Below are 25,581 nucleotides of genomic sequence, written 5' to 3'. Positions count from 1 at the left end.
AATGTAAACCATTCTACAACTACAAAAAAAAAAAACGAAATAAAATTGTTGTTTTTTTTTATTTGGCAGCATTTCGATGCATTTTATTGCTTCAAACTTGACCCTGAGTCAGGGAGGTGACATTTTTATGAGTGCTCTGATGTAATTACCCCAACCACAATCAGATACAAAGGTAATTATAGGGTGTCCCACTTTAACAGATGAGAGCTTGATTGATGTGTTGTTGAGCATTGACAAAAAGGAAATGAAAAAAAAACATTAAATGCATGTAGATTCCAGATTAATAAAAAATGGAACGTTAAAAAAAAAAACACTGAAAAAAAGCACTGCAAGGACAGTGCAGTTTTTCACTTAAGTTTTTAATGGCGCAGTATTAAAAGACAGGTACACATTTTTATCCCTTTACCTTCGACATTTACATCTTGAAGCAACTTTTTAACCATGGAAACGATACAAACAGTCACACTGGAGTCCAAAATGTCATGGTCATCAGGTTTTGCATTTGGCAGAGGGCCTACAAACAAATCGACTGCAACCAAAGTTTCACTTCCCTGCATGGTGGACAGGGCAAACTGGCCCATTGGGCAATATACTGTAGGCGAATGCTAGGGTGGTTTAAGGGGGTGCCACAAAATAAAATAAATAATAAATATATATAATATAAATAATATTTTTTTAAAATACACCTTTAATATACTGTGATTATATTAAAACTAGTTATTATCAATAAATCTCACAAATGGAAACACTAACAGAGATTCATGTTAAAGCAATGTCCAACTGATATCATTACAAATGACAATAGATAAGCAATATTCAAGCAAGTATAAGTTTTGTTTTTTAAAGAAAAGTCACGCATGCCGCAGAACTGGCAACCCACCTCAACGCTATTACACGGAGTGTAAAGGCCACCTCATGAAGAACGTATCACGGAGGGAGAGCCTAAAATGATTACATTTGAATTTAACATTCAAAGATTATGCTTTTGATCAAATAGGGAAAATGTGTGTTAGCACCTTTAATGGGCCTGCCATATTTGATATGGCGGATATGTTCGTAAACTATTGCAAGGTGAACTTCATAAAGGGGCAACTACAGTATTTTAAAATCAATGCTATTCAGTTTCTTTTGTAAGCATATGTCAATTTCAAATGAAGGGGGCAACCAAATAAAATGTCGCCGAGAACGCCACATTGGGTAGGCCCGGCTCTGCTGGCGGAGGTATCAAAGAAATAGTTTGGAAATAGCATGCCAGTCGAAGTGGTTTCTGGCTTGTGCATCTGACCGAAGTGTGATTACATCTTGCCGAGCCTGCTCTGCTCCGCTCAGACTGTCGTGAATCCAAAATGTGCGGAATTTCAAGTGGAGGGACGTTGTAAAGTTCACTCTCAACATGGAGGATGCCTGTAGTCTGATCTAGCCATTTTTCCACAGCTTTTCCCTTTGTACTTGGAACCACGCAGGTGGAGAGAAATGTTTACTGTTGTGAAATATTGCGACTTAGGATGATGTAACTGTGTGCTGTAAAACAACTAGTAAATAATATTAAAATATAGACAGTACATATGTATGTTTGCTATTTTTTCATATCAATTAATATCCAAAGATGTTAATTCATTTATTGATCAAGGTGTTTTTTAGGTTGTGATTACTAGGGTAAAAACAAATTTAAAAATATATATATAAAGTTGTAAACTATGAAATTTATGAATATGAATGCATGTAATGTGTTATTTTTTGGTTGCCATTAACATACAACAATTGTTTTGTGTTTAACTAACATTAATGCAATATTTGTGTTAAACAATTGTGTAAAACCAATTGACAAGCAAATATGAATTCAAGGTTTCCTAATTTTTCAATGGATTCAAATACTTTTTTACTGTATCATCGAAGGCATTTAAAAACAGAAAAAACACTGGCAGGCCTCACCTTTACAAAGAGCTCAATCTTCGGAGTGTCACCCTCCCCTTTTAGGGCCATCTCTCCCCTGTGCATGCACAATTCTTGCGTTTCTGCAAATTAAAATTAGGCTTACAAAAGTAAATAAGACATCATCTCTCAAGGATATGATGAACTGTTGTACTCACAGTGGAAGTCACACTTAGCACGGGTTGTTGTTTTGTTTATTTTTACTCTACTTGTAGTGTTTCAAGTTAATTTTCCACCTCTCGCTCAAATCCACTGTCTTCTCCACTGTCTGCTGCTGGTATTTGGTTGGTGACAAACCACACCTGACAATGCACAGCTCCTCCCAGCCTTACCTGTCTCACCTGTAAATCTGGTTCTTTCTTCTCAGCCTTGCAGCATTATCAGCAAAAAAAAAATTCATCCTGTGTCTCACTGTTCACTCTCTTTTGGACCTCTTTTCCTTTTCTATTACTGTAGCAAACTAGTATTATGAACACTGCCGAGCGCCAAAGTGCAGCAATCCACAATTCCAAAATTCCGCCAATATCTGTCACAATGGCCCCATCCATTTTATATAGCACATGTCCTTATTAGGGCCTGTCAGCCTATCCCAGCTGAATTTGGACAGGTGGCGGGGTACATTCTGGATTGGCGGCCAGTCAATCGCAGGCCACATACTGTATAGACAAACAACCATTCACACTTACACCTATTGACAATTTAGTCTTCAATGAACCTAACATGTTTTGGGAATGTGGGGGTAAGCCAAAATACCAGGAGAAAACCCAATCAAGTAGGGGGAGAACATGCCTTGAACTGCGCGACAAAAGGGTTTAACCACTACCCTACTACGCTGCTGACAAATAGGAAGACAAACAATTCAGCACTTCAATTGTCGGGAGTCATAGCAGAATCGCTCACCCCACCCCAGAATGCAATTGCAGTCCATCTATCCCTAATGTCTTTTGTCATTCTTCCTGAACCAGAAAGTATTCTGCTAACCAGAGGTGGATAGAGTAGCCAAATATTGTACTCAAGTAAGACTACTGTTACTTTAGAATAATATGACTCAAGTAAACGTCAAATGTAGCCCAAATGTAGCCCTCCAAATATTTACCTGAGTAAGAGTAAGAAAATACTCAGTCAAAAACATACTCAAGTAAAGAGTAACTTGTAACTTCTGATTTAGAAAAAAAAAATCAACGTCAAATAAAATAAAAAAATAACAAATGGGAATCCACACACACCTGCCACTATTTAAATTTTAAACTGCCCAAAAACCAAGGACACATGCATTGGGCCCTACAGAAACATTATTTGCATTATTCACATAAATAACTTCATGAAGAAGCTGTTTGCTGACCAGACTAGAACGTGTGTGTGTGATTTTGTGTGCTTGCGCACGAGAGAGAGACCACGAGAGAGAGAGAGAGAGAGAGAGAGAGAGAGAGAGAGAGAGAGAACATCTGCAACTTACAGCAAGGTGTTTTCTCAAGTTAGAAGTGGGCTGAAATATCCAAGTTTGGGCAGTCACAATTTAAGAGCTACATGACAAAGCTGTTGTTTTTCAAAGTCTGTAAACACGGCTTTTTTTTTTCCCTAAAATGAGTCACTTTGATTGGCCCACGAAGGGTTTGTGTGCGGTCATGTGACTACCTTGTGCCGTCTGATTGGTGAATTGGAGTCAAATGACACTAGTAATCACGTTGGATTGGCGCAACAGCGCCCTATGCGGAAGTCGATGAAGAAGTCTAAAAATAGATTGTGCACGCACTAATGGATAAATAAAAGTAGTGAGCGGCATGTCGATCATTGTAACGGAGTAAAAGTATCGATTCTTCAGAAAATAAATACTCAAGTCAATGTAAAAAGTAGGATTCATTGAAACTACTCTCACTCGTACAATTTATCCAAAATGCTACTTGAGTAAATGTAACGGAGTAACTAGTGCATTACTCCCCACCTCTGCTGCTCACACAGTTTCCCAAACTATTGAGCAAAGGGACCACTTTTACATTAGAAAAATCGTACCACACAACTGAACAAAGAATTTACAAAAAGTACAGGCCTACTGCAATAATGATCTTATTTTAAATTACCCACAAACTGACGTACTCAGTGTGAAATATGGGCTTGCTGAATTGAACACAAAGGTGATATCCTCCAGGAGGCCATGACTTAGTCAACAGGTGGACACACATACTCATCTAATGGAAGCGCATTTCATTGCTCTGTTGGTCACTATACGTCGCTGGCATAGATAAAGGAACAAAGATATACAGTATTCATAACCAATAATCATTTACTGACAAACTTAGATGAGTTCCCGCGGCACTGCTAAAGATCTCTCACAGCAAACTGTTTATGAATCATTGTGCTAACAGAAAAATTTAAATGTTTCATTTAACGTTTTTGTGGTTGTTTTTTTTTTCATTCTTGCCTAGACGGCATGGTGGGTGATTGGTTAGCACATCTGCTTCGGAGTTCTAAGGTCTTGGGTTCAAATCGAGCTCCGGGCTTCCTGTGTGGAGTTTGCATTGTCCCCCCGTGCCCGTGTAGTTTTTCTCCGGCTAAGCCTGCTCCGGTTTCCTCCCGCATTCCAAAAACATGCTCGGTAGGTTAATTGAAGACTAAATTGTCCGTATGAATGTGAGTTTGAATGGTTGTTTGTTCGTGTGTGCCCTGCGATTGGACACCCGCGACCCTGGTGAGGACAAGCAGCACAAAGAATTGATGGATGGAAATTATTGCCCATTTTAATCAAGCTAGAACCCTTTCCCCAGAATTCAAAACGGTACCATCCCGTTGTCTTCAATCAACCTCAGTGAATCAGGATGTACAGTCCTGTCATCTTAAAGGGGATATATTATATATATTTTTTGTTTTTATCCAGTGCAGGGGTGTAACAATTAATGGGTAAATCAATAACTAATCAAGTATCATATTAATCAACAACTATTTTGATAATCAATTATTCATTTACAGACCTTCTTTTAATTGTCCAAATCCTCAGAATTTCAGCCTCTCAATAGTAGTCTCTGATTTTTGTAGTCCTCCATGAAAGCAAACTGATTATCATTGTTTGTAATCAAAATAAGACATTTGCAAACATCTGCTTTTACTTTGGAGAAGAATTGCCAAACTTGTTCTCAATTTTCTGACGTTACGGGCCAACACATTAACTGAATTTCCACGTGGTAAAGGTGGAGGTAGCAATTTGTGTTTGCAGATGTGTTTCCTGCATGTGCCATATGCACGGATCTGCAAACTAATTGACAAGTTTGTGATGTGTATTCAATGAAGTGCTGCCTCCACAAGTGAAAATGCTTTTATTCTCTTTACGGCAGTCTTCTGCAAGAACCCGGTTGCCTCATTCAGTACCATCATTGGCCAGGGTAGCGAAAATTGTAATCGCCACTGGCCCAGCAGTATCAGGGACTGGGTGAGCTACAAATGCTGATTGCAGACTTTCTTCAAAAGTCTATATGAACCTCGCTGCCAGACGTGTGGCTCGTTTCAACACTTCTAAAACGTTTGCCAACAGCCAGCCTTCCTTCCTGCATAGCAGGTAACGTGAGTCAGCAAGAAACGTGACTCTTGCACTCAGACTGAACTTTTCCAGCAACATGCGCTTCCTGTGCATTCAGGGTTGAACAGACTCGTCGAATTTACCACTGCCCAATGACGCTTACAGCTTGAAGTCGATTATTCGGCAATCACGTGTTTTGCCATTAACAACATGGCCGGCTCACAAACATTAACAGGTATTCGGTCAGCTCAGCAAACTAGCAGAGGGGCCTCAAGCCTGATATATTTTACTAAAAATGAGATCACTTGCAAAATATGCAAGTCTATCCTCAAATAAAACTAATGCTATCTGACAAAGAGTCTTTAATCCTACCGTCAGCAAATTCACCAAACGCCCTCCTGTAACAATAAAAAGACAAACTAAATTCTGCAGTGTCTGCTTAGATTGCAAAATGACGACAAGCTGCGGTCGATCAATAACCTGTTTAGTGTGAAAATGAACATTTAATGTCACCAAAAAAAAAACATCCAAATAGCGTTTCTCTCAACCACACCCACTATCCGCTTCTTCCTTGCAGTGGCCACACCCCCCGATTTACTCATCCAACCATCGGAAATTGCACAAATCTAACCAGTCCATGTAACAGAACTGCAGAAATGCTACATTCCTGCAAAGCATTCCCTCCTCCTGTACTTTTTAAAAGTGTATCCTATTATTTAGGGATGTTCGATACCACATAATCTGATATTAATGTACCGGTCACATTTGAACCCGGTTTGAACTGGGAGGTTTTTTTTTTAACCTGCCGCCCTCCCCTCTGTACTGGATAAGAAGAACGAGAAAACTTAAGCAAGCCCCCGGCCCGTTCCCTCCATTGAGGGTCAATCAACCAGCGGGGGGCTATCGGTGGACATCACCCCCAACCTAAGGTTTTGGTCAGAGGTCATGGGAGAGCTAGCCAAGACCCTCAACCATGGTATCTCACTCTCACCCACCATCACCCAAATGTGCATTTTTCCCCATTTTGGGTGAAGACCATTCACAACATATTCTGCATGTTCCCACTGAATTGTCCATTGCTGTGAGTGTCAATGTTTATCTCTGAACACAACTCGCTGGCATCCAGTGTAGGGTGTCAACTGCCTCTAGTCCAAAAGTGCTAGTTTCAATTTTGTGTGAAGTCCATTTACAACATACATTGCATTTTCTCACTTAATTGTCGATAGGTGTGAAGATGAGTGTTAGTTTTTGTCTATATGTGCACTACGATTGAATGGTGTCTAATCCAAATTGTGCACCGCCTCTTGTCCAAATGTGCCATTTCCCATTTTGAGTGAAATAATACACGCACGGTTTTGCAACACATCTTGTATTTTCCTCCACCCGTCCTCCTTGGTCTTCAGCAGCCTCCCAGTTTTTAGCACAAGCAATACACTGGGTAGAATAAGCACACTATTGGCTGGAGAGCTGGCGTCTAAGGCTGAAGGATGCCAGGCGGTGCACTTGAGGTGATGTAATGCACTTGAGGTTTAAAGGGGCCACACCCCTTCCTTAAAACTGGCAGCACCTTTTTAAAGCGAGCAAAGATGCCCTCAGGAAGGACAGAGGGAGGGTGCCCACCTCTCAGCTTATCATAAGGTCAGTGGAGTGGAGGAAGCCGTGTATGCATGCATCTCTATGGCTACTTAATAGAATGAGTGGAGACTGAATGAAGGCTGTGTGACCTTGGGGACTTCCTAACAGCAACGGCAAGTGACACACGGGTGCCACTGCCAACATAAATCTCTCACCACATCCTGTTGAGAATTTGAGAAAGTCTCAAAACCTACAGCCGGTCTGGTCGTGATGGATTTTTAATAATAATTGTCGTATTAAGTCAGGCTCTATATGTGAATGGAAGCATTGGAAACCATTTCTTAATGGGTGCTTGAAGATATGCTGTCATATATTGAAATACCATACCACCATCGAATAAGATCCAATTTTAACAAAAATTATAATTACAAATTCATAATTCTCACTCTTGATTGTCACAGAGGAATTATTGTTATTGTTGTTTTGGGGCTTTGCAAATGCTGCATTACATCATTTTCAGAACTATTTCATCAAGTCATGTTTTCTCTGCCACCGGGTTTGTACCACCACTCAGAATATAAATTAAAGCTTTTAGGCATCAGCAGTGCATAAATATATTAAAAGTATATATTTGCACACATCTATACACACTGCATATTCACAACAGAATAAGCAGCATAGGTAACGGTAGTGTTTAGAAAATTATGCTTTTTTTTCTTTATATGAATGTGTAAAATTCCGACTTTATTTTGATAATACTGTGACTATATCTTGTAATACTATAACCTTATTCTCATAAGATGATAGCTTTTTACTTAGTGACTTTATTCTTTATATGGTTAGGGTTATTGAATTTGTTCTTGTTTGATTTACAACTAGATCAGTGATTCTGAAAGTGTGGCCTGGGTACCAAGTGGTATGCTTGTGACCTCTAGTAGCATTAGGAAGAATCACTATGTACAATTCAGCTGTATTTAACTTTTAAGTTCAACACATTTGCATTTAATGCAACCATGTCAAATTTGAGGCCCAGGGGCCACATCCGGCCTGCCACATCATTTTATGCGGCCTGCAAAAGCAAATCATTTCCGTCAACTTCCATGATTCTTGTTAAAATCTGTACAAAGATTTCACGTCTTTTCTTGAAATATGATGACTTTGGTCTGGTAAAGTGATGACTAATACATTGGAAAGTTCTTGTACCATTATTAATTTATTAGTATAAAATTGACTTTTCTTGTAATGACATAAGTTTTTTTCTTGTAAAATTTGTAACTGCCATTGTGAAATAGTGATGCTTTTGTTATGTGACCATATCATATCTATCATATTGGGATTCTCTTACAATATGATTATCCTTATGAAATGATGACTTGCAACATTATGATTTTTTTTGTAAAATGAGTTTGTCTTTTAAACTCATTCACTGCCAACCCTCCCAGTTAACATCGATTTTGACTTCTAAAGCACTCATAATTGAAGAATTGCAGAATTATTAAAAAAGCATGTAAGGTCCTAAAATAGATAAAACAACAGACCAAACCAAGACATTTTCAGTTCTATATATTTAAAAGAATAGTGCTGCAAAAATTATTCTATGGTGTGTACACACAAATAGCATTTGTCATTATTTGTTTCTGGCCTGTAAGATATAACAAAAATATCTCCAGAAAACACCAACATCTCTTTGGCAATATGAGATTAGAGGCAACTGAACGGCTGACATCCTCTCAAAATTTTGTCACATGGAATTAAAAAAAAAAAAGCGTCACATGGGACTTTTTTTTTGTTTATTTGGATTGTTGCTATTTTTTTTAAGAACTGTCACCTCTAGTTCCTCTTTCTTTCTGCCGTTCCTGAAAAGTGAGACCTCGTAGTTTTGAACATGCAGTGTGTTGCACAATCAGGTTTTGTTTTCTGATAATCTTTGTGATTTTCCTATTTTGCTAGGCCATCCAATCAAGAGTTTAAAAAAAATAATAATACTAACACCTAATAAGGAAAGGGGTCATTATGGTCTACTCTCCATCATACAAACCTTTCCAGTTCTTTATGCATTGTCAAATTAATGTGACTGGATGGGAATCAGATATACAGTATGGATGGAATTATCATTTCCTCACTATTGCTACTGTGCATTTTTTCAAAGGGACAAGCCGAAAGGAAAAGAAGGAGGAGTGTTCACTAACAAAAGCAATAAAGATAACACCTTGGGTGAGATAATGTTGTATGTCTGTTTGTTTAAAGCCTTGTTACTTTAAAAAAAAAAAAAAAAAAAAAAAAAAAAAAAAAACTTGCTTCTTTCTTCCAGGAGTGTAACCATACCAAAAAGAGTGCACTTACCACAATGAGGAAGTGTCTTCTCGTTACCTGCCTCTGTGTCTTACTGCTGGGACTTCGTAATTTCTGGCTGACAGGATTCAGCTTTGACTCCAACCAGCCTATGCATGTGACAATTCTGATGTGGCACCGACCCTTCAGTGTTCCCAATGACCTGAGCGGAGATGCGTGTGGGGACCACCACAGCACCCTGTTCTGCACAATCGTGGAACAGAGGTCCTTGTTTCCCACCGCGGACGTGGTGGTGTTCCACAACTACGAATTGGTCACAGGACGGGAGAAACTTCCTCTGGATCTTCCCAGGCCACCAGGCCAGAGGTGGGCTTGGTTGTCCCTAGAGTCCCCTGTTCACAATGGAGACCTGAGGAGATTTGCGGGTATCTTCAACTTGACCATTAACTACAGGAGAGATGCAGATATTACTACACCTTATGGAGAGCGGCTGGTGAACGAGGCTGAAGGAGAAGATCCAGTGCAGGACATCACACAGAATAAAAGCTTTCTGGCGTGTTGGGTGGTCAGCAACTACAGGAGTTCGTACAGAAGAAGCCAAGTGTACAAAGAACTTAGCACCATAGTTCCTGTGAAGGTCTACGGGCGCTGGACAAAAACTCTCCTCACCGCAGAAGCACTCTTGCCCACAATCTCTCGCTGCTACTTCTACTTGGCCTTTGAGAACTCTGAGGCCAAAGAATACATCACAGAGAAGCTGTGGAAGAACGCTTACCTGTCGGGGGCAGTTCCTGTTGTCCTGGGTGCACCAGTGCAGGATTACGAGGCCTTGGCTCCGCCTCATTCTTTCATCCACGTCGACCAATTTGCATCGGTAAAAGAGCTGGCCGAGTATCTGCTGCAGGTGGCGGGAGACAAGAAGCGCTACAGCGAGTATTTTCGCTGGAAGCGAAAGTGGAAAGTGAAGGTGAGCAATAACTGGAAGGAGAGACTGTGTAAACTCTGCTCCCACTACGAACATTTGCCTCCCAACAAGGTTCACACTGATCTGGCAGCATGGGTTCATGGTACTGGCACAATGTAAGCCTCATATTAAATATTTTCAATCACAAAGCCTTTTCTGTGTGTGTGTGGTCAGCACAGAGTTCGGCCGAAACACTAACCCCATGATTGTGACAGGAAATGGAACGATTGCATAATTTATTTCTCAAGTCATTCAGTCAATCCAATAGAAATAAGATTTTCCTGTAGTTGCCGGATAAACTAAAAATTAGCCCAGCTTTTTCTTCTACTACTACTACTTTTTTCATATTTCCCAGGAGTCTGGATGCCCTGTGGCACCATGCTGCCTCTCACAGGTCAGTCTTGGTACTATGGCAGACAGCAGCCGTTTGTGGAAGGTTACTCATGATTGTTGGGAGAGATATGATTGATTGTGGTGTGTTGTGTTTGTCACCATGAGTACACCCCTCACTATGAAAGCAGTAAGAACATGCAGTGGAGCATTGAGATGCAAGTGAAGTGACTTACAAGTTTTTCGAGATTCAGGCCGTCGTTCAGCCGATTCTTTGCTTTGATTTTCGAGCAAGATTTTGAGATACGAGTGTTGTAGGGTGGCAGCAAACTCAACTCACTTGACAACAAGTAGCAGTTTGGCAGATAGTTTTAAAACAGGAAAAGAAAGTATATTAATATTGAATTACCACCATGTAGTTTTCCATCATTAAAAAATCTTATTATTGTGTGTATTTTTGGTGGACCTCGGCTAAATTCATGTACCCTATTTCCGGGTAATAAAAAAAATGGAAAATGGTAAGAAAATGGAAAATGGTAAGAAAATGATGACCGATTTTCTGGATTGAGTTAACATACCTACAATGATATCGTCTATTTTGATTTGAAGGTATTTTGAAAATGTTAGTAACATACCTAAAATAGTGGACTGTCGGACGTGTTGAAAAAATATTGGCCATTTTCAAGAAGTTCCATGTTGACAAGAAATTGCAACTAATAGTAACCTGCATGTAAGGAAACAGCTAGCTTAGCTGCTACGTCTTCTTCTTTCTATTCCTACTTTTGTATTTTCAGTCAGTCTGGATGCCATGTGGCACTTTGGTGCCACTTGCAGGTCAGTGTTGGTACTACGTAAGATAAGGGGACGACGTACAAATAAGACATCATAGTGTACAAACAAAAAAATCTACCATCAAATGCTTACAATATATGTTAACACTTGTTGGATCATTGGGACGTATGGTTTTATAAATTTAGTGCTGCCGTCAGACGTTTTCATAACAGCCCGATAGGAGAAATGTTTCTCAAAGCTGTTTTAGATTATGAAATAAATTCACAGAAACCTTACAGATGCTGTTAATTGGGTTTCCTCAAAGTCATCTGATAAGATTCATATCTACGTTCCTGTAATTTCAAGATGGAAAGTCACTTTAACTCATGGCCATGGTATGGGTCATTTTGACGGTCTGTGCTAGCGTAATATAGTATATGGTCAATTTATGAATTGAACTGTGAGGTCATCTTCATGAATTAGTTATGCAGCAGTGTTTTGCAGGCTACTGATAAAAGGTTTTGCATTTATGCAACATTTGCCAAATTTGACGAAATGTGTTCTGTTCAAGCTGATAAACATTTGACTTGTTTCCAATCTTCACATTGGGTTGAAGCCTGTTCAATGTGTTTTGGACCCATGGAGTATGTATATTAACTACTAATATTCTCATTCATCCAGGTCGTTGTATTATCGGGGAATTGATAGAAAACCAGAACAGTCCAGTTTCTATCGATTCAATGTCCTGTGAATACGATGCAGTATTCACAGGACATTGAATCGATAGAAACTGGACTGAGTTTATACAGTACACACTATATATACACATATGAGCGAGAGAGAACGATTTACATAATGTAAAAAAAAAAAAAAATTCTAAACAATTGGTAGTGGATCAAAATACTATCTCAAGCACTGTTGTTACTAACAAAAGTGACCCAAGTCACACCCACACTTGCACACAAACAAATTGACAGCTGCAGAAACATTTACTTGGTGGAAAAACAATTCATAGCATTTAAATCACCCAAAAAAAAAAAACGGGGGGAAAAAAAATCTGAAATTTAATTTGAAAATACATGAATGCTGAGTCAAAAGGCCAACCTTTAAATAAATAACCCATTTACATTATGATAGATTGTTTCATATCAAGGTTGACTTATAAAACTGGTCTACTGAAGGTACACATTTTAAAATGCTCAAAACAGGGTAGACAAATTATTCTAAAAAGGAGACAAATTATTCTAAAAAGGATGTATGCAACTTTCATTTGCTCAAGATACCAGTGGTGTAAAAAGTACAAGTATGCCAAATATATCAAATCTTGACTGTTATTAGAAAATAGTCAAGTAAAGGATAGACCTCCGGAGATAAAATGTTGAATTTGTGCAATAAAAGCAGAGAAAATTAGCAGCAAGGACCATTTTGTCATCAAAATCCTCAAAATATTGCATCCAATCTCTTAAAAAAACAGCAATAGATGTCAAAGAAACAACCACTAGAGATGATTAAGTATACAATTTTTAAAAAAGGCACTTTTTACAGAAGTAAAATATTGCTTTCATTGTGATGTACCAAGATTTGAGTCCGTCCGCCCCCCCCCACCACCACGCACACACACACACACAGTCTTTTTACATCAAAACACCTGAATCCAGAAAGTAGAACACTACTTGAACCACAGCCCCCCTCATTAACTGTCAAATATTTTTCTCGACTCAGGAACAATTATCAATCACCTGCACGACAAAAACACTACATGCTGCCTCGAGTTCAAATGCACTTTGGTAATCTGGCCTACTGAATAAGTTCCATGCATTAGCAAAACACTTCCCAAGTTCTTGGTGTGGAGCGATTAGTGGCACACAACTGCAGTGATGGGTTGAACCTTGAACTGTCCCCCAAGGACAAGTTTGGACAGAGTGGTTCGTCGGTGGTGCTGCAGCCTCTTATCCAGTCAGGTGACCGACCAGTCCAGGGTGCAGCGCTTGCTTCAGGACATCCGGCCGATGAAGAGGCGGCATGTAAAGCGTCGGCGGCGGGGCTCCGGGGAAGCTGGCCGGGGGAGGGTAGCCCTGGCCGGGGATGGGGGAGGCGACCATGTTGAGAGGAGACGGGCTCTGCTCGTAGTACTGGCCGTCACACTCTTCGTCCAGCGGCAGAGCCAGACGCTTGCCCTTCTGTCTACGGTTACAGAACCACACTCTGACCACCTGCACGTGACAATGTTCGGTTAACATAACTGCACAAAGAACACATGCTGCAATTCATTTGGGCAACAGACGAGATGTAAACATGCTGCCGTCTGCGCCAAAGAGGAATTTACATCAAATGTGTAGCTCATTTACAGAAAATGTCATGTCTTTTCTTAGTCGCGGCTGCCATTTCAAGTCAGGTTTTGTGATGTGCTCAAGTAAACTCGTAACTATTATAACTATGTTGGGGAAAGCATCGTTAATGTCACAGAGGTCCCTGATAGTCATCCCTGTCATGTGATCCCCAAAAGGCAATTTGTGTCATCTGGTGAGTTCTTGTTTAGCATAAGGATTGCTCGTTCACCTCAGTGAAGACAAAAAGGCTTGAGAAGCTCGTCTCCCTGGAAGTGAACGACCTGTCGCTGGAGCCACTTTTTCATTGCAAAAATGGTCCCAGTATATGGTGATAAAATTACTCAGTTTGTGTCCTGAGCCTTTATTTTACATTGTTTCGATACAATTTCCCAAAAAGTCGACATTCAAACAGAAGTAGTTAATGTGGTGTTGCAACCTAGTTGAAACTTCCTCCACAGCCCCTCTGCTGGTTGCAGCCATTCCCCTTATTGATCAGGACAGGATCAAAAAAATCCAATTCCACTTCAGAATAGATTAAAATCAATCGTTCCCATTCCTACAACACACTGCAGAGTAATATCAGGATTCAGTGATCCAAATCGTATAGTGGTGAACCAGACAAATGTTTAGTGGAAAGTTGGCTTTCGATACATGTTCACCCTTCTGAAATTCTAATAAATCAGTTGATCTAACAAATAAGAGTTAGAAATTGATGATTCATTTAAAATGATTTGAATTGGAAGTGCAAAACTTCACACTGTCCAAACATGGTAGCAATTTTCACCAACAAGCTAAGAGCGCAATGCTAACAGCTACCGAAATAGCATAGCGTCACCTATAGGGGTGGAGGATGAGCCATATTGTCATCGTAATATATCCTAAATCCTAATCGTATAATTGCCTGGGTCTCTTTTGAAAGTTTTCAGAAAACAAGGAAAAACAAATTCAACAAACAAGAGTCTAGTTGCCACGATTCTACCTTTGCAGATTACTATGACCTAGAGGACTGAGAAGCCACACAGACAAAAATAAATAAAAACAAAACTTTTTTCCCCCTCAAGCACAATACTTTGGATCGATATTGTGAAAAGTTAAAAATAACGGGCAATTATGCTATTAGGTTAACGGTGGGAATGGAATGTACCTAGGCTGAAAATTGTCAGGTTTGTTTGTTACTAGCAGACTACTGCCTGGCTCAAAATAAATTCCTATATCAGCCGCTTTATCCATATTCTCACCAAAACGCAATACCTTGGCCTGTGCACACCCACACCTCTCGTCTACAAAGTTTAGTGTACGCTAGTGTAAAGGGTGGTCATTAAAATAAAGCTAGTTGGGGTTATGGATGGGATAGCTATAACGGTTGTAATAAATTGTAAGTAAACAAAGTTAAATAAATTATGCTTTGAAGCACTTGGGACAAAATAGAGTGCACAACTTGGCTTTAACCACCAGAGGCGCACGATTCAGCCTAAAGTTTTCAGTCCGAACAGGACCAAGTTGAGCTACAGCCAACATTTCCAGAACATAGAGATTCACAAATTAACAATTAGTCCCAACACACATTTTTATGTTTTTAACCAAGATTAATCATTAATGACACACTAATAAGGTGAGAATGCTAAGAAATACAGCATAGCCCCCACATATTCAGGGTTGGGCACCCACAAATTCACCTGTTCGCTTCATTTTTTACATTTTTTTTGGGGGGGTGACCAGTTTTTCACAGAAACTGTTTAACGGTATTTTCTCACTTGTTCATGCTGCCCCACCCACCCACAAAAAACGTTTTCCCAAATGCAATTTTTAGGAGAGTGAATCACAGATTTTCATGATCTCCTGCAAATAGCAGAGATCCTCTGTATAATGTACTGCTTATATGAAATATAATTAGCGTACATACTGTAGCATTTCTGTTGGGGACTACTGATGGAGACCTGGACCGTACAGCAGCTTCTTGCGATTGACTTTCATTTTAAAATTTTACTGTCCCATTCAATAAACTGTTAAAAGCGCACAGGCGACTGCGGCTCTCGTTCCCCCCCCCCCCCACACACACACACACACACACACACACACACACACACACACACACGCACAAGGGCCTTGCAGTACCGGCGGCGTATTTCAAGCTAGCTTGTAACTCGACTTGTAAAATGGAGCTGCCGTAAGTTACGATGAATTCAATTATGGCTTATGAGGGAACACAAATGACTTACATCTCTCTCCAGGCCCAAATCATCAGAGATGTGCGTGATCTCTTGAGTGTTGGGTTTGGGACACTTGACAAAGTAAGACTCCAGAGCAGAGCGAACGGCGCCCTCCAGGCTGGTCCTCCTCTTCCTCTTCCTGGTGTCCACAAAAACCCGCTCGATCTTGTACATCTGAATGAGCACATGAACACTTTTGATCACTGCTCTACCTGTAAGGGCTTCGACAAGGTCAAGGTTCAGAACACTTTACAGGTGGTCAACAATGGCGGGAGGGGGTGGGGGGGGCTTCCATTGAGTCTCCCAGCAGGACGTTTGCTCACGGTGAAAAACCCCCCGTGTGATCCCCCATCGGATCCGCTCGTCTGTTGTGTTGTAAAGTAGACGGCAGATGTCGAGAAAGGACTTACATCCTGGGGATTTTCCGACGTTTCGGCCTCATTCAGCCATCTCTGGAGGAGGGGCTTCAGCTTGCACATGTTCTTGAAGCTCAACTGGAGGGCCTCAAAGCGGCAAATGGTCGTCTGGCTGAACATCTTACCTGGAGACACACCGCCCAAAAACAGAAAAATAAGAATTGGAGTATTTTTTCAAAGTCAACAAAGGCCTGATTATCATCTCTTAAATATTGTGATTATCCTGTATTGCGAGGTGTGCAAAGAGTGTTTTTTTTTTTCTTCCCCCCGATCGACTTGATAAATGGCTTTTACAACCCTACATATTTAAAACAACAAATCCTTGAGTGTGAATGAAACGATAGCCAATTCGGAAGCCACCTGAAACTTGTGATGTTGCCAGAAACAGAGTAACTGGTTGTATTGAATGTTTGTGTAATGCGTCTTACAAGTCAGCCACCGCAATAAAAACAAGGATAAGAGTTTGCAACTCTTTGTTTCAAAGTTTGCAAGTTTGTAGTTACCAGATTAGTTGACAGTTAGCCTAGCTTCTATATGTTCTACTGCTTAGATGCTCTGGGCACCATGCTGCCTCTTATAGGTCAGTCTTGGTACTACATCTGCTTTGTGTGAGTGATGTGCTGCTGATCGCATCGGAGTACATAACACGCTCTTAAAAAAAAAAAAAAAAGGTTAAGCTGTTAAATGTACCCAAACAAAATGTTAAGTCAGTCAATGTGCCCCACCTTCAACATGGATGGCATTGCTCTTTGCACAAATAATTTTTAAAAGTTAGTAAGAGGGAAAAAAAAAAAAAAAAAGAAATTATTGTTTGCTTCCTTAACAGCAGATGTAGTGTGATCTAGTGGGAATTGGGGTCATGGGTCAACCAAAGAAAATCCTATAGATAGTTTGTCTTACCATCAAGAAAAAGTTTAACTTTTTAAACATAAGCTCGATGTACCTTGGATTTGGTTTAGTGTATATCAACTTACCATAAAGGTTACCCAAAGCAAGGCCGACATCAGCCTGAGTGAAACCCAAAGTGATGCGTTTGTGTTTAAGTTCTTTGGCAAACTGCTCCAATTCTTCAGTGGAAAGGTTTTCCTAATGCACAGAGTTGAAATGTTGCCGTGGGGTTATTCAGGCTGGCACATTTGACTCAATGAGTTTGTTTCAATGGGCTGTCAAAAGTGGAAACGCTTACCTCTTCCGAGTCACTACAACCGCCGCTGGACGAGCCGCTGCTCCGAGTAGACGAGGCCGGGTTCTGGCCCTGAGGCCCGGGGGCCCCCTGGCCGGGGTTGACGCCGAAGAAGGCGTTCGCCGGCACGCCGTTGCTGGGCGGCGAGGGGGACATGGACGGCGACGACGCCGAAGACGTCGACGGATTCTGGTTGCTGCTTCCTCCGCTGCCGGGCGGCGTCAGGTGGCTGATACCCGGCCAGAAGGTCGGGGTCCAGGGGCTGGAGTAGAAGACTCCGTGGGGGGGCATTGCGGCGGAGGGCGGCGGGTACTGCTGGAGCTTCACCTCGCTCGGGTAGTCGTCCCCGGTGTCTTTCTCCGTCTTGATATCGGGGAGCTTAATTTGCTCCCGGGTCTCGGCTATGGGGGGACTCAGGTTGGTGGGCTGCGTGGCCGCGGTTACCCCGGGTACCTGCCCGGTGTACTCGTGTGCGGCGAACGGATACCAGTGTTTGGGCTGGCCGAACTCCCCGGCCTGGAGCTCGGAGCCCCGGTAGTCACCGGCGCCCAACGACGGGAAGGGGAAGAAGCTCTGCGCGGCGGCCGACGGCAGGCCACCGTAGGCGGGCTGCTTGTAGAGAACACCCGCTTCTGGCAGGGGGAGCTGGGGGAAGGACGAAGCCCCGAGGCCGTCTTGGCCCAAATTCTGCGTGCAAGCCCGGCTGAAGTCATACGGGCGGGTTTGACACTCCGAACCTGGACTGTGGGATCTTTCGGACATCTTGGCACTAAAACAGTTCACTTACCTTAATGAAGACGACACCTACAAGCTCTTGGTCAAAAGTCCAATGGAGTTGGGGCAAAGGGTGATTCGGGCCAACATAACCGCCTAAAGAGGGCTGCGAACTAGTCCATGAAAGGCCGGCTCTTGCGGCACCAGCTCCGGCCTCGGCCTGAAAGATCGAGCGTGTGGTGCGGCCGGGCTGAGCTCCACGCGTTTTGCCAATGGTGGAGGTCTTCGGCCTCCAACGCTCATTGGCTGTCGCGCACAATCACGCACAGCTGAAGGTGAATTTGTCAATGACCTTGGTAGCAACCCCCCGCCACACACACATACACTGAAAAAAAACGCGTGGGCGTGGTCTCACTTAAACTGCAACTGTAAAAAAGTCTAAACTTGTTTTTTTTTTTTTGTTCAGTTAAATGCATCTACAATGCTAAGTATGAGTCACACACGTGTTCTAATAATTCCACAAGATGGCGTTGATATTAAAATACACGCCATTTGGCCTATTCATGCATCAAGTTTAATAATTATTATTTAATAATTGTTATGCCGAATTATTGATATGGGATTCAGTCATTTATTCACGTTGTTTTTTTTTACATTCTGTGTGACTGTTGATTTTAGCCTCATCGATTCATTTTTCTGCTATTGAATGTATGATTGATTGATTTATGCACTGAAAATGTACTTCATTTTCAGACGCACGTGATTAAAATGTTGGAAACTGACGTAATTTACCCCTTTCCCCCGAAAATAATCAAATCATATAAATTAGTTTAACATATTTTTATCATGTACAAACCGATGTACATTTTCAAATTAAGTAAATTCAAATGACTTTTTTTGGTGATTTGGTTATATTATATTAGACTATTATTTATTTTCGGACTGTGTGAAGGATTCAAAAATTTTCTATTTATCTATTTTTCATTTTTGATTAATGTTTTGTATTTCTTACTTTTTATTTCGATATTGTTTCATGTGTTTCACATTTTATTTCTTTTTATGTTCACACAGACGACTAATATTTTCATACAAATGTATTTCACAATTTTAGTCACGTTCAAATTATTGTTTGTACTTTTAACTTCAACTTTGTGCAGAATACCATATTGTTATTTATATATTTATATTTAAAATTTGTTAGTTGTAAGGTTTCAATAACTTGGAATTATTCTATATTTATGTGTACATTTTTATATCATATTTTCATTTGTATTGAATGATTATTAGTTTTAACTTAAGACGTTATTGATTCCATATTTTTATTCATATTTTTTATTTCATATATTATTCGTTCACCTTTTAAGGCACTTTGTGAACAATTCCATGTTTTTATATTTCACATTATTTGTATTGAATCATTTATGGAGGGTTTATATGCTGTTGAAGCACTTTGTGGAGAAGGTCATGTTTTACTTTTTTTTTAAATTTAATTATTATTAGAGGTTTAACATTTAAAGCACTTTGTGTAGAATGAAATTGCATATGTTTACTTAATTGCAATGTTTATTTGCATTTAATGCACATATTTAAAATGTTAAAGAACTTTGTGACGAATTCAAGTTTTGTTCATCTTTGTATTTAATGGTCATAGTTTGAACTTGTAATTGATCTTATATTGTTCTTATGTCGTTTTATTTCACATTTGCATTGTTATTTTTGTTTATTTTTTTCAGTTTTATCTTGCGAACCACTTTTTGAGAGATTCTATTTTTTATTGATTGTAATTTTTGTTTTGAGTTGTCTCTATTCACTACTCATTTCCTGGCTCTTTATTGCTTTGGATGTTATCATAAACAGAATCGTTTTGCCAATTAAAAACAAAAATCAAAAATGAATAAATCATGACACAAGCTGGTCCCGTTTCTTCACCTTATGTTGTGACAGTGGGTTTTTCGGACACGCTGCGTGGGATTCTTTTCCACACGCAAATGTTCTTGCAGCGGGCAGGAGCAATCGGGTGAACTTCTTCGTGATCAAGGTGGGGGGGGGTGGCACCCCCCCCCACCTTGATCACCCACCAAGGGGGCCCTCACGGCCCGGGCCCCTGCGCGCACAGATGCGCTCCCCCCGGCGTGCGTCGTTGGCCGCAGATTGCGGCAGGAAGACGCGCCGCGGGGAGGGAGAGGAGTGGGGGAGGGGGGCGCCATTGTACCAGCCCGGCCCCGGGGGCACCCTGTGGATTGCAGATCCCGAGTTGCGATGGTCGGCCATTAGCTCCTTTTCACATTGAAACAATACGTCTCGGCCCTTTGATTTCGCCCCGCACCCACCATCACCCCCCTACACTCCACTCCACTTCCCCCCCCCCCAATCCCCATGAAACGAACACCAAGTTTCACTCTGCAGGTCTGAGGAAATGCTCAGCCTGCAGGTCTCGTGTGGCCCTGCAGGTGAAAGTTGTAAAACACTTCCTGCCACATGTGACACCCACTTCGACATCTATCTACCTACCTACCTACAAGAACATTGAGATATTGTGATTGCAGTCATTGCAATTTTAGTGTTATTTAATCCTGTAAAAAAAAGTGAACTGAACAATAGTTGAACAAACTACAAAGAACAAAAATATAAACGCCACACCTTTGTAAAGTTGCAAGCTGTTTTCTGTGTACGCAAAAGATGGATTTCTCTCAAATGTTGTTCACAAATTTGTCTAAATCAGTGTTCTCCTTCGTTGATAATCCATCCCCTCACAGGTGGGTATCAAGATGCTGTTTAGACAGCATGATTGTACAGGTGTGCCTTAGGCCGCTCACAATAAAAGGCCACTCGAATTGTGCCGTGGTATGGTGTTGGAAAAAAAATAAATCATTTTTAAAATGTGTTCTACCATTAATGTACCTTATAACCTGTAAAATTAAATTTTCAAGAAAATGAAATCTTTTTGAGAGGGGAAGTTAAAATAACTGAGATAATGCAGTTGCACAAGTGAGCACACCCTCTTATAATTAGGAGTTCAGAATAAACCAATCACATTCAAACACGTTAAATGTAAAGGCTCTTTTATAGTTGCGGGGACGGTGACCGCGCTGACGTCACGGCGCCTGTCCCGCGTGTAGTTTGCCTTTGTACTCGAGCGCAACCCACGCGCGGTTTTGAAAACGTACTGCACTTGACCTCCAACTCGGGGCTGTCGCTATGGCTGTTATTGGCTAGGACACCACAGGGTGGAGTTTCCTCTGCATTTTTTGGGCCATTTCCGGGAGCCATTTTTACTTTCCATTCAGTAACAAGGAACAAAGCAACAACAATGGCGACCGTGTAACAGTGTCTGCTAGAACAAATGGACCTAGATGACCAGATGATACGTTTAATTATGCTGCAAAATCAATCGAGAAGGCGGCGGCGTAGAAGGTATGTACAACCCCAATTCCAATGAAGTTGGGACGTTGTGTTAAACATAAATAAAAACAGAATACAATGATTTGCAAATTATGTTCGACCTATATTTAATTGAATACACTACAAAGACAAGATATTTAATGCTCAAACTGATAAACTTGATTGTTTTTAGCAAATAATCATTAACTTTGAATTTTATGGCTGCAACACGGTCCAAAAAAGCTGGGACAGGTGGCAAAAAAGACTGAGAAAGTTGAGGAATGCTCATCAAACACCTGTTTGGAACATCCCACAGGTGAACAGGCTAATTGGGAACAGGTGGGTGCCATGATTGGGTATAAAGGAGGTTCCCTGAATTGTTCAGTCATTCACAAGCAAAGATGGGGCGAGGTTCACCTCTTTATGAACAAGTGCGTGAGAAAATAGTCGAACAGTTTAAGGACAATGTTCCTCAACGAACAATTGCAAGGAATTTAGGGATTTATTATCTACGCACCATAATATTCAGAAGTTCAGAGAATCTGGAGAAATCACTGTATGTAAGCGGCAAGGCCGAAAACCAACATTGAATGCCCGTGACCTTCGATCCCTCAGGCGGCAATGCATCAAAAGCCGACATCAATGTGTAAAGGATATCACCACATGGCCTCAGGAACACTTCAGAAAACCAATTTCAGTAAATACAGTTCGGGGCTACATCCGTAAGTGCAATTTGAAACTCTACTATGCAAAGCATCAACAACACCCAGAAAACGCCGCCGGCTTCTCTGGGCCCGAGCTCATCTAAGATGGACTGATGCAAAGTGGAAAAGTGTTCTGTGGTCCGACGAGTCCACATTTCAAATTGTTTTTGGAAATTTTGGACGTCGTGTCCTCCGGGCCAAAGACGAAAAGAACCAGCCAAACTGTTATAGATGCAAAGTTCAAAAGCCAGCATCTGTGATGGTATGGAGCTGTGTTAGTGCCAATGGCATGGGTAACTTACACATCTGTGAAGGCACCATTAATGCTGAAAGGTACATACAGGTTTTGGAGAAACATATGCTGCCATCCAAGCAAAGTTTTTTTCATGGATGCCCCTGCTTATTTCAGCAAGACAATACCAAACCACATTCTGCACGTGTTACAACAGCGTGGCTTCGTAGTAAAAGAGTGTGGGTACTACACTGGCCAGCCTGCAGTCCAGACCTGTCTCCCATTGAAAATCTGTAGCGCATTATGAAGCGTAAAATACGACAACAGAGGCGCCGGACTGTTGAACAGCTGAAGCTGTACATCAAGCAAGAATGGGAAAGAATTCCACCTACAAAGCTTCAACAATTAGTGTCCTCAGTTCCCAAATGTTAATTGAATGTTGTTAAAAGAAAAGGTGATGTAAAACAGTGGTAAACATGACCCTGTCCCAGCTTTTTTGGAACGTGTTGCAGCCATAAAATTCTAAGTTAATGATTATTTGCTAAAAACAATAAAGTTTATTAGTTTGAACACTAAATATCTTTGTAGTGTATTCAATTAAATATAGGTCGAACATGATTTGCAAATCATTGTATTCTGTTTTTATTTATGTTTAACACAATATCCCAACTTTATTGGAATTGGGGTTGTAGAACCAAGGGGCACGCTGAGTATGTCATCACAGCATATGACTAAAACGGACCAATCACGAGAGATGATCTCTGCGGCGTTCAACGCGCAGCAACAATTTTTGCCGTCTGCACGTCAAACTACGCAGAGGGACCACGCGGGCAAACTCGGGGGTCACGTGATGCAATGCGGGCGTTGTTGGCCGTGGGAATATAAAGAGGCCTTAAGTCAGCACATCTAAAATTGTTCTTGGTTAACCTCTAGTAAAGTTTAGCTGTTTTAGTATAGGCTTTCCTTGACTTTTTTTTCTATTTCTAGCAAAAGCCTGGAGGTTTTGGGCTAAGACTGACTCAGTCAGTCCTAGCTGAACAAAAACAGCCCCAAATGAAGAAGACAAGAGATTGTTGTCACACAAACTAAATTGCCAACACTTGCCAGAAATCTCTGCAGCTTCCATAACCAGTTTTCTTCCTGGTCTTTCAGTACTTTTGGAGGTTCTTGATAATGTCACTGTTGTGCCATATTTTATACACTTGATGTTGACTGTCTTCACTTTATTCCATTGTACACTTAATCTATTGCAAATGCTTTTCTTTTTACCCTTCTCCTGACCGATACCTTTGAAAATGAGATCCTGCTTATCCTGTGGAAGTTCTCTGTGGACCAGTGCTCTAAGACCTGACTACAACTGTCAGGAAAAGCTTACTAGAAACTTAAATGTGTGCTAAATCCCCTTTAACACAAGTTTGAATGTAATCGGTTAATTCTGAGCACAGCCACGTCCCCGTTTACAAGAGGGTGTGCACGCTTGTGCAACGGCATTGTCTCAGTTTTTTTTTTTTTTTAAATTTCCCCTTCCCTAAAATAACTCATTAACATGCATGCATATATATATATATATATATATATATATATATATGCACTTTTGATTCTTTGATGTTATTATTGCTGTGTGCTGCTCCTGTTCATTTTTTCTTCTGCATGCTCTATTGGGTTGATATCAGGTCACTGACTTGACCATTGACTTGCTAAGATAACTGAAGTAGATGACAGCAGATTGTTTTCCTTAGTGAATACAAACAAGTAAATAAAATCACACCGATAGCAGAGGTGAAGAATATAGAGAAGGCATGAGTATTATTTTTAAAACTCTCCAATCAAGAGACATCTTCATGAATGAAACTATAGAGGTTTAAACCACCGATAACATTCAAGAACGGGCAGATTAGATGAACACCAGATAAGACATCCGGATCACTCAATGCAGGAATGAAATGACCTGGGTGAATGACAATATGCACAGGCATACTTCTGGATCTAACTGTAGCCGATATCAGAACAAGTAACATACTTCCTTGAATAAAAACACCTCACCAAGACCTCATATCTCATAAAGCCTTACTTTATATGATTATCCACAGTGATACAAAGTGCTGGGAAAGCCGTGGGGTGAGACAGGAGACTTGCTCAATAACTTAAGAAGACATCAAACCCGAGTGAGGCGGCATTGTCCTGCGACGGTCCATGGACTTGGCTGACACATTGTCATGCAAAAGACGAGAGCCAGGCGAGCCTTCAAGAGAGCACCCACCACTCTCTGGAAACTCCAAAGGAGGAGGGGGAGATGGTTCACATCTTTTTAAAAGCCACTTCTTCAACACACGTGTTCACGACAGTTAAAGGGAAGAAGTTACACCAGTAATTGGAATGCAAGTTTGAAAAAAAACTCAACTATTTGGGTTTATTTGTACCGTATTTCATCCACATTTACACCAGTATACGGCTTTAAGTATAAGATGTAAGTACAAAGGACTATTTAAGCCACGCTGAAAAGTTAAGACAAAAGAGATTATAGAATATAAACTAGAATAAAGTAACAGTAATATTTGCACTGTGTTGAGAATAATGTCGTATATTCGCAAAACCAAAGTACTGTTAATGTGATGAGAATAAAGTCGTATTTTAATAAACTTTTTGCTCAAATTTTCAAATACTGAGAATGGCTTGAGAAAAATTGGGAAATTTGAATGAAAAAACTTTAATGCTTGATGTTGATAAAATCGTACTAGTTTTACAAGAAAAAAAATGAAGATAATACATATGTATTGATTAATGTTGGAATTAATGCTTAAAAAGGCATATTTTTTTCCTGGGGAAAAATGCATAGTGATTATGAGAACAGTTATTCTTTTCCGAGAAAAATTTGTCAGCATTTATGACAACAACAACAATTTCACTTGAAAAAAAATTACAAAGAAATGATACTATCGAGATTAACGACATTTTTACGAGAAAATAAATAGAATGCAATTTTAAAAATATGTGGAAAAAACCAAGGGTGTCAATTATGCACAATAAAAAAATTACGTT

General features: G+C 40.5%; 3 protein-coding genes and 1 long non-coding RNA gene across 6 annotated transcripts in view; 1 reads left to right on the top strand and 3 right to left on the bottom strand.

Moving 5' to 3' along the window:
- Positions 1-9,486, bottom strand: part of clic3 (chloride intracellular channel 3) — a 17,597-nt gene extending 8,111 nt beyond the window's left edge. Inside the window, exons 1-2 of one of the 2 annotated variants that reach the window (XM_061747944.1) lie at positions 9,359-9,486; positions 1,933-2,015 (exon numbers count right to left, since the gene is read on the bottom strand). In XM_061747944.1, the coding sequence (XP_061603928.1) occupies positions 1,933-1,998 (66 nt within the window). In that variant the 5' untranslated portion in view covers positions 1,999-2,015; positions 9,359-9,486. Of the gene's footprint in view, positions 1-1,932; positions 2,016-2,090; positions 3,350-9,358 lie in introns of those variants that run through there. The other variant, XM_061747943.1, reaches the window with a different exon arrangement.
- fut7 (fucosyltransferase 7 (alpha (1,3) fucosyltransferase)) lies at positions 4,868-25,581 on the top strand. 2 transcript variants are annotated; one of them, XM_061747939.1, is made up of 4 exons: positions 4,868-7,078; positions 9,165-9,229; positions 9,327-10,274; positions 24,633-25,581. In XM_061747939.1, exons 3-4 carry the CDS (start codon positions 9,363-9,365, stop codon positions 24,633-24,635), a joined length of 915 nt encoding a protein of 304 aa, XP_061603923.1. In that variant the 5' UTR covers positions 4,868-7,078; positions 9,165-9,229; positions 9,327-9,362; the 3' UTR covers positions 24,636-25,581. The 2 variants fall into 2 exon arrangements, with proteins under 2 accessions (XP_061603923.1, XP_061603922.1); XM_061747938.1 differs by lacking the exon at positions 24,633-25,581 and having other exon boundaries at positions 9,327-10,827.
- LOC133465298 (uncharacterized) lies at positions 9,578-11,370 on the bottom strand. Its single transcript, XR_009784592.1, has 4 exons — positions 11,237-11,370; positions 10,083-10,249; positions 9,784-9,880; positions 9,578-9,716 (listed from the first exon to the last, which is right to left on the bottom strand). It is a non-coding gene; the product is annotated as an uncharacterized LOC133465298 (long non-coding RNA).
- pou5f3 (POU domain, class 5, transcription factor 3) lies at positions 11,830-19,201 on the bottom strand. Its single transcript, XM_061747937.1, has 5 exons — positions 17,515-19,201; positions 17,303-17,414; positions 16,323-16,453; positions 15,922-16,086; positions 11,830-13,585 (listed from the first exon to the last, which is right to left on the bottom strand). The coding sequence occupies exons 1-5, from the start codon at positions 18,271-18,273 to the stop codon at positions 13,322-13,324; spliced, it is 1,431 nt and encodes a 476-aa protein (XP_061603921.1). The 5' UTR covers positions 18,274-19,201; the 3' UTR covers positions 11,830-13,321.

Source organism: Phyllopteryx taeniolatus, chromosome 15, assembly GCF_024500385.1.
Source record: "Phyllopteryx taeniolatus isolate TA_2022b chromosome 15, UOR_Ptae_1.2, whole genome shotgun sequence".
Taxonomy (NCBI): domain Eukaryota; kingdom Metazoa; phylum Chordata; class Actinopteri; order Syngnathiformes; family Syngnathidae; genus Phyllopteryx; species Phyllopteryx taeniolatus.
Note: the sequence above shows the minus strand (reverse complement) of the source record. Positions and strands in the feature narration are given on the sequence as shown.